General features: G+C 48.0%; 1 protein-coding gene across 5 annotated transcripts in view; it reads left to right on the top strand.

Annotated features, from left to right (window-relative positions):
* Positions 1-343: 343 nt before the first annotated feature.
* The window catches only part of FXR1 (FMR1 autosomal homolog 1), a 62,540-nt gene continuing 53,760 nt past the window's right edge, over positions 344-9,123 (top strand). For 2 of the 5 annotated variants that reach the window (XM_055128202.1, XM_055128201.1), the window contains exon 1: positions 347-621. In XM_055128202.1, coding sequence (XP_054984177.1) covers positions 571-621 — 51 coding nt within the window. In that variant the 5' untranslated portion in view covers positions 347-570. Of the gene's footprint in view, positions 622-9,123 lie in introns of all 5 variants that reach the window. The other 3 variants (XM_055128200.1, XM_055128204.1, XM_055128203.1) reach the window with 3 other exon arrangements.

Here is a 9,123-nt window from a genome sequence, read left to right as displayed (position 1 = left end):
CCCTAAGCGCCCGCGGGACTCGGCCCGGCCTCCGCCGGGGAACAGGTGGGGGGCGCGGGCGCGCGGAGCCCTGGAATTTAGGAGGCGAGCACTGATTTTGGAAAAAAGCCCGGCGCCAGAGAACTCGGGGCCCCGCCGTCTACCTTCTCCACGCGCGCCCGGGGGCGGGGAGGGGGTCCCCGCGAGGTCGAGCTGCCCCGCCGCTCCGGGGTCGGGCCCCGTGGGAGCCGGCGGGGCGGGCAGGGCTGGCGCGGCGGGGGCCGCCCCGCGGCCGACACTGGGGGGCGGGGACTAGGGGCGGGTCCGGGGGGTCGGGCGATTGTGTCGGGAGGCGAGCGGGGCGCGGGCGGCGGAGGGCGGAGCCCGCGGCGAGCCGAGTAAGGAACCCGGGCGCCCCGGCGGGAGACTCGGGGGCTGCGCGGCGAGACCCCGGGGGTGCGGGGCGGGGGATCCCAGTCCCCGCCCCTGTTTTCCCCGCCCCTCCCCCGCCTCTTCGATGCCCCTCCCCCCTCCTCCCCTCTGGTTGGAAAGTTTCTAGAATCTCTTCCCAGCGGCCTTTGCGGTTCCAACATGGCGGAGCTGACGGTGGAGGTTCGCGGCTCCAACGGGGCTTTCTACAAGGTACCGACCCCCGGGCCGCGCCGGCGGGGCTCCTGGGACCCGGGGGCCCCGCGTGGGAGCGGGCGGGCGGCCCCGCCGCGGGAGGGCCGGGCCGGAGGGGCGCGGCCGGGCCCCGGGCCGAGCGCGCCGGCGTCCTGGCTGCGCCCCCCCTCCGGCCGCGGTTTAACGGTCTCGGGGGCCCGGGGCTCCGTTAGCTTTGGCCGCGGCACGTCGGACGCGGCCGGCGGCTCCCCCCGGAGGGGGCTTCCTCTTGGGCGCCGGGGGGCGGCGGGCGGGCGCGGCGGCCCCGCGGGGCGGCGGGGGAGCGCCCCGGGAGCAGGCCCGAGCGCCCGGCGCCGGTGTGTGTGGGGGGGTGGGCGGCCGTGGCGCTGGGGGGGAGGGTCGGGGGGCCGTCGACTGCCCCCCCGCCCTCCGCCCGGGGCCCCACGGCGCGACCCCTCCCCGCCCCCCGGCCGCGGGGGGTGGGGGCGCGCTTCGCGGAATCCCAGGAATTCACCTTTGTGTGGGGCTTTGGGGCTCATCAACTTTAGAGGTCTGGGAGGGGAGCGGCGGCGGGGATCGCGGGTTCGGGTCGGGGAAGGAGAACTCGGGGGAGAAGAACAACACCCCCCCCCCACCTCCCCTAAACAAAACAACAACAAAAACCAAAACCTTGAGAGGTGGCGGGTGGGTAAGATTTTTGCGGCCTGGGAAAGGGGGCGGCGCTTGGAGCCCCTGATCTTTTACGGAAGAGAGAGAGAAAAAGGGGGAGCCCGTACGAGGAGGGTTGAAAACATGAACGGGGTCCGAGAGACAGGTGGGGAGACGACTAGTTTGTTGGCAGCAAGTTGCCCAGTGTGGGAGGGGAGCGTGGGCTTCCCGCCCCCCACCCCGCTCCCCCTCCCGCCAACCTTCCCCACGAGTTGTTACGGTGTTTGCCTGGGAGGGGGGAGAGGCGCATTATTACGGGGGTCCCAGGACCCGAGGCAAGGGGAGAGGCCTCGGGGGAGTCGAGTGTTCCAGGGGAGGGGGCCCCCGCGGATGGGAACGAAACCCTTGCAGCCCGGGGTCGGCCGCCACTGCGCGCCTCCCTTCGCCCCGAAGTGTGTCACGATGTTACGGGATCAATACGGAGCGCCCAGCTGTTGTCTGTCACTCAGCCGCGCTGAGCCAGCATCTCAGATGTTGGAGAGTGCCCGGCTATTTTTGTGAAGGGCCTTTTCCTAAGACGGGAGGACGGTGGCGACGCGGGCGAGGATGGCCTTGGGTTTCATTCCAGCGTCCCCTGTTCGGTCCCCGGGGCGGGGGGGGAGGGAGGGGGAGTTTTATGTGTGAGCTGCTTGGCATTTGCAGCGTGGTCCTGAAACTCCCGTCCTGGGCAGGAAGCCGCGTGGATATGCAGGGACTGTCACATGACCCGAGGAGCTCGGGGGAATCCGGAGTCGAAGGATCTGGCCCAGCTCCCCCCGGTGTACGGTGTTTTTGCACCAGGTGGCCGGCATAGAAGGAGAAACAGCACGGTGGCAGCGGGCCTCTGAATGCCCGGGAAGTTACAGTAGGAGCCTACCTAGGTTTAAAGATTGATGGCGGAAGGGAAGGACCCAAGTGAAATTGAGTTATTTTATTGACTTCAGCTCCTTTTGCAGGCCTGGTGGGAAGCGAGAGCGTTGTGGCTTACATGCACAGGATTCTATCTTTGGCTGTCCCACGCCGTGGTTTACTTGCATCAGGGCCCCCTTCCTCCAGAAACATTTAAAATTCCCACGAGTGCGCTGTAATGAAGATATACATCCCCCTCCCCCCACCTTGCTAACATGTAGATACTGGCGGGAATGCCATTTCTTTTAGTCTACTGTGTGTTATCTTTATTGCCTTGCTTGAAAATCATCTTTCATGGCATTAAGATCACTTGGTAGCTTTTGCTTTAGCCTCTGGTTTCTCATTGTGGTTCAGTGCACGATAAGGAGTGAAAGAGACGTTCCTCTTTTTAGAACTCGGGAAGTATTGATTTCCTAGCCGAACTCAAATCTGTTAACTCATTTTATTTCAGCTTTTACCATGTTATGCATTTTTATCTAGCAAAACGAATGCCTTCCTCTAAGGAGGGCAGGGAAGGGCCTCAGCCACATTTGCCTACTAAAATAACTGCACTTGAACCTTTGGAATTTTAGGTCCGGCTGTAATGTGTTTGTGTATACATTTGTAGACATTATGGTTCACAGAAAGAAGCTCGAGCATGAAGTAGGAAGAGCCCAGGATTTGCCCTTGAACTCGGGACTTAGCAGTGGACCTCTGAATAAATCTTCCTGGTTCTGCTTTATGTAAGACAAGGGGCTGGAAGTCTTGGTGGTCTTCACTACATATGTCACACCCAAGAGGTTTGGGCCCCATCAGAGTGGTGCTGGGGAATCCACCCTGCGCCTCATTCAGCACTTGCAACTTGCACCAGTACTTTCAGCAATTGCTCTGCTCCAACTATCATATATATTTTTTAATATTTAAAACTGCCCACTTGGAAAAAACGTTTGGCTTTCTGCACTAACAGTTTATAACCAACACACTGAAAGAGGTCCACTATTCCCCGGATTTCCCTCATGCCTCTTCCTAGTCAGTCTCCCACGTCCCACAGTGTGTTTTCTTCCTGCAGGACTTACTCTCGAATGTCCTGTATGTAGAAGCGTAGCGTAAAGTGGGCAGGGTCACTTTTCATGTAGTGGAGCAGTAGCTTAATTTTAAGTATTTTTGATTTAGATCCATACCTGGTGGTGTGTGGTGCTCAGGGGCCACTCTTGGTGCTTGGGGAACCATCTGGGATACTGGAGATTAAATCCAAGTCCGCTGCATACGAAGCAAGTGTCTTACTCACAGTACTATTTCTCGAGCCCAATTTTAAGTAATTTTTTAAAGAATAAAGATACTTTATGATTTAGTGAAAACACTTGGGAAGAACTGGGTGGTGGGGTAAGAGTTGCCTTGAAATAACAGTTGCTGACTACTTTTTCCCTTTTACTGAATGACACAGGTGATTCTTATTTTCCTTATCTCCTTTACCTAGGCATGCATTTGACTACAGATGTTTCTCATAGAAGGATTTCAGTTTTGAACTTGTAGTTGGGTTATTTATCAAGTTACCCAATGTTCTGATCCCAATTAACATTTCTATTGAAAGCATGCTTTTTATTTTATAAAGTAATTGTAATCAGTAAAAAGCTGAAGATTTAACTTACAATTAGGATTTTAAAAAATGGTGATAATTTTCTAAATATGTTCTGCATTAAAAAACGAAATAGTGGTATTATTAAATGTTAAACATTTGATAAAGAAATAGAGTTCTATGTAAAATTTTGCTTTTATGAGCCTCTCTATCTTGTGTGTGATTTTTTTTTTTTTCTTTTTGGGTCACACCCAGCGATGCTCAGGGCTTACTCCTGGCTTTGCACTCAGGAATTACTCCTGGCGGTGCTTGGGGGACCATATGGGATGCCGGGGATCGAACCCGGGTCGGCCGCGTGCAAGGCAAATGCCCTACCCGCTGTGCTATCGCTCCGGCCCCTTGTGTGTGATTTTAATTTATACCAGTGTTCTCCTCTGCATCCCCCTTTGGCTTGGTTTTTAGGCCACATTGTGGAGGTGAAAGGTTACTTGTGGCTGAGTGCTCAGGAGACCATTGGTGCCTGGGATCAAATCTTGACCTTCTTTGTGCAAAGTATGCACTCAGTCTATTTATTACTTATTTTTATTTATTTAATTTTACTATTTTTAAAAATTTTTTAATTGAATCACTGTGAGATAAACCATTGTGAGATAAATCATGAACAAAGCTGTTCATGATTGGATTTCAGTCATACAGTGTTCCAACACCCATCCCTCCACCACTGTACATTTCCCAGCACCAGTGTCCCCAGGTCCCCTCCCATCACCCTCCCCATCCCCTGCCTGCCTCTATGGGAGGCGCTTCTCTGTCTCTCGGTCTGTCGGTCTGTCTGTCTCCCTCCCTCCCTCCACACACACATACACACATTCTCTCTCTCTCTCTCTCTCTCTCTCCCTCTCTCCCCCCCCTCCCTCTTCTCCCCCTCCCTCCTCCTGGGCATTGTGCTTTGCAATATCGATACTGAAAGGTTACCAAGATCTTGTCCATCGTGATCATTCCTAGCTATTATTGTCATACTGGTCTTTTTATCTTACCTACATTCCACCCCATACACACTTGTGGTTAGTTCCAACCATTGACCAGTCCTCCTAACTTCTGTTTTCCCTGGCCATAGATAATAGTCTCCTGCCGTATGTTTTTTTTATATACCACAAATGAATGCAGTCATTATGTATCTGTCCCTCTCCTTCTGACTCATTTCACTCAACGTGATACTCTCCATGTCCATCCATTTATAGACAGATTTTATGACTTCATTTTTTTCCTGACAGCTGCATAGTATTCCATTGTGTAGATGTGCCATAATTTCTTTATCCAGTAGTCTGTTCTGTACTCAGTCTCTTTAGATCTTTCTCCAGACCTCAGATGCCTTTTTAGGTGCCCTTAAAAAAAAAAAAAAAAGAAAAACTAAGAGTGATTTTACATATGATTTTAAAACAGTCAAAAATCCCAGAACATTTTCATTTAATCCCTCCCCAGTCAAGCAGAGGAAAAACCCTGTGCCCATCTGAAATAATTAAAATATTTTTAAAACTAATAATGTTAAGTAAGCTCTGTGATAATGTTGCAGCTTCCATAGACGTGGGTATATATAATTTTAAATAGAAGTTGGAATTAAGTCACTCAATTTCTAGGTCATGTAGAGCGTCATTTCTCAAATGGGGACTTTAGGCTATTTCATGGGGGCCACAGGTAAAATGTGGGGCCAAATGAAGGAAGGAAGATTAGATAGGGCCATGGTGGTCAGTATAAGGTTGAGACACTGGTATTGAGGAAGGTTCACATGCTATTCCAAGGAAATGTGTAGTCTTTAAGATAACTGAATGAAATCTCAGGTCTTTAAAGAGAATTAGTTGTTATCTAACTACTGAACAAATTTCAAAGTGCTTAGTTCTTTAGCTTAAAGGGAATTTGAGAGCAGTTAAATTATGCTGTGGGTTATCACAAATGATCACTGAAGTTACAGTAAAGGAATTGTGTTCGAGGCTGTATTGGCTTTTCAAAGTTAGTGTAGACTGTTGCAGTTTTTGTTTTTGTCACACCTGGCTCTGTTATGGGTTGACTCCTGGTGGAGCGTGCAGATTATGTTCAGCAAGCTCAAGAATATTATTTGTGGAAATTAGAAATTGAGAAGATGGTGGCCTTAATATGAGTCAGTGTTAAAAGTTTCAGATATTAAGGTAAATATTCTACATATTTTAAAGTTTTTTTATAAAAATATAAAAGCTAGGATTTAATCTAACAGAAAAGGTCATAAACTTTTAAAAACATTCACTGTCACTGTCATCCTCTTGCTTATCAATTTGTTCGAGCGGGCATCAGTAACGTCTCTCATTGAGAGACTTATTGTTACTGTTTTTGGCATATCCAATCAATACGCACGGGTAGCTTGCCGGGCTCTCCGAGAGGGGCGGAGGAATCGAACTCAGGTTGGCTGTGTGAAAGACGAACGCCCAACCGCTGTGCTATCGCTCCAGCCCACTTCCAAAACATTAGTAATATTAAATTGAAAACTATTAGTTACCTAAAGATGTATTCAGGATTTGGCTTTATATAGGTAAAGAAAATACTTTTGTGCTATATTTTAATTTATGCACCTGTATATTTTATCAGATGTGTATGCTTCCTGTTCAGATAGTAGTGTGAGTGCCTATTATAGACATCCTATTAAAATTAATGCATGCATTTTCTGATTTTTTTCTCTCAACTCCATGAGGTGCATTTATTTCCATTTTATCTATTAGGAAACTGATGATAATGATTAAGTAATGTGTCCAAGATGATGTTGCAGCTTAATTAGATTTAATTCTAGGGCTTCACACTTGAGTTAGCTCAGCGTGAGAGGTTTTCCTAAAGAAGTCTTAGAGTACTGAGCTTTTGTTTTCAGTCAACACCATTTACTGAAAATTCAAGAATGAGTTTTGTACCACTTTATGTGGCAAACAGTCTCCCAGGGGATTGAACCTCAGGCCTTACATGTGAAGCAGCACTTTACCCACCTACCCACAACATCCTTAGCTCCAAACTAGCTTTTCGTGTATTAAGGCGTGATAGCAACATTCATTTTATGATTGAAAGCCCTAATTTTATTAGCTAGTTTTAAAGATCTTGGTGTTTTCCTTTTTCTCCTTATTTTCTCTCTCTTTCTCTTTGTTTTAGTTGTGATTGGAGATTGTACTTGTGCTTGCTACGTGTGTATGAGGAGTGATCCTTCTCTCGGGTTGCACTTATTGGCACTTGAACTTTTTTAAATGTGCAGTTGTGCACATGAAGAGTATGGTGGTGTGGTGCTCACTGAAGATCTCATTGATGCTCACACATGTATTCCTACACTTCCTGGCTGGATCCTTGCACTTTGTTAAATTCCTTTTTGCACTACACCCAGGGATGCTCAGGGGCTACTACCAGCTTGGAGCTGGAGGGTTACCCCTGGAGACACTTGCAACCATGCAGTTACATGGAATGAGTCTTGCATGCTGAGCATGTGCTCTAGCCCTTTCAGCTATTTTTGTGCTTCACGCATTTTTTTTCAGACTCTGTGTGCGTTTGTGTGTGTGTGCGCGCGCTTGCTTCTCTTGTGGGGTGGGGGAGATTATTCCTGGTGGTGGTTGGTGTTCTTGGGGCCCATGGTGCTGGGGTGTGAACCTGGGCCTATAAAAAGCATGTGCTCTGCATCTTCGTGGTCTCTCTGTGGCCCTGCCACTTAATATTTCTCAGTATCAAAAAAATTATAAATTACAGGATTTGGGTGTTTTTTTAGGTAGGGGTAAGAAATTGTGATGGGTCTATGTTCTTTTTTTGGGTTTTGGGTCACACGCATGGTGCTCAGGGGTTATTCCTGGCTTTGCCCTCAGAAATTATTCCCGACGGTGCTCAAGTGACCATCTAGGATGTCAGGGATTGAACCTGGGTCGACCCTCATGCAAGGCAAGTGCCAACCAGCTGAACTGTCTCTCTGCTCAGATGCATCTATTTTTGAAGACCAAATCTTCATATTAAGGACTAGCTGGAGTAAAGGCAAAATTAGGTAGTGCAAATTAAGTTTTGTTAATCAGAACGTGTATTTTTACATGTATTCTTACAAATAAGTTCACAGCTTATTTGTCCTTTTATTAAAGACGGTGAAAGCCATGGCAAATTCAAAATAGTTTAGTTTTTATTAACATTCTGTACTGTAGCACTTTTGTGGTGCTGGGGACCCAAGAGGGCCCCGCAGACAAGGCAGGTGCAGTGCCCGACCCCTGCAGCCGCAGCAGTTGTTGCCTGGCTTTTTGTTGAGGATGAGAGGGATTTTCCATCACAGATGACATTTATGGTTACTGCTGGCAAGGGAACATGGTTTCCCCATCACGATTTCTTCAGGATCAGGAATCTCATCTTTCAGGTTCCTGTCTCTCTGCTTTTCTTGTTTTTGACTAATCATAGTAAAGTTTCTTTCTGTCAGTGTTTTGCTTTTACAGTTTTTCAGTTGTTTTCATGTCTTAATTTTTTTGTGTGTGACTTGATGTGTATCTTCTGCCTGCTAGTTCTTTGTACGTAATTGTTGAACTAGCAGATGAACTGAAGAGTCTTGGTTTCTGGATAGTCTCGAGATGATGTGTAGTCTTGGTATAACCTCACACACAAAAACCGGGTTTTAAAAACTGGAGCTTAACTTTTTTAGGTGTTACGTATTGATGCTGTTTAAGTTGAGATATTCAGTATCTTATGCATAACAGAGAGTCATAGGGACCTTTATTTTTTTTGGAATAGGAAAGTCATAATAGTTGTGGATGAACACTTGGAATCAGTAAGTCATTAACATTTAAAAACTGTTGGATATCACATACCGGCCAAATTTAGCCAGAGAGCTATTTCAAGAACTGTTGGATATATCGCAAACTGCCACAGACTTTGCCGAAGAGCTCTGTATGTTATTTACAAATGATATTCCTATGAAATCCTAACAATCCCCATTGTCTTTTTTCTTCCTTCTCCTTTTTCCTTTTTTGGTATCACCCAGCTATACTCCAGGGACCATATGCCGCTCAGGGATGAAACTGGAGTTTACCACATGCAAGGCAAGGGCCTTAACCCCTATAATATCTCAACAGCTCTAGATTACATAGAACCATATGATTTTTTTTTAATTGCAAATTGTGTTTTATATTACTACATCAGACCTTTTAAAATATAGGCAGTTGTGCCAGCATCTTCCAACATACATTAATCCTGTTGGAAAGGCTTTTTTGCGGGGGATCGGGGTTGGGGTGGGGTGGGCTTGTTGGGCTAATCAGGCATTTGGTCCCATCGGGTCTTTGTTTCCTTCACTTCTGGGGTTAGAGTGGATTGGGGGCAGGTTAGCTAGCAGAAGAGGTGGTTCCTGTTTA

Source organism: Sorex araneus, chromosome 2 (assembly GCF_027595985.1).
Source record: "Sorex araneus isolate mSorAra2 chromosome 2, mSorAra2.pri, whole genome shotgun sequence".
NCBI lineage: Eukaryota > Metazoa > Chordata > Mammalia > Eulipotyphla > Soricidae > Sorex > Sorex araneus.
Note: the sequence above shows the minus strand (reverse complement) of the source record. Positions and strands in the feature narration are given on the sequence as shown.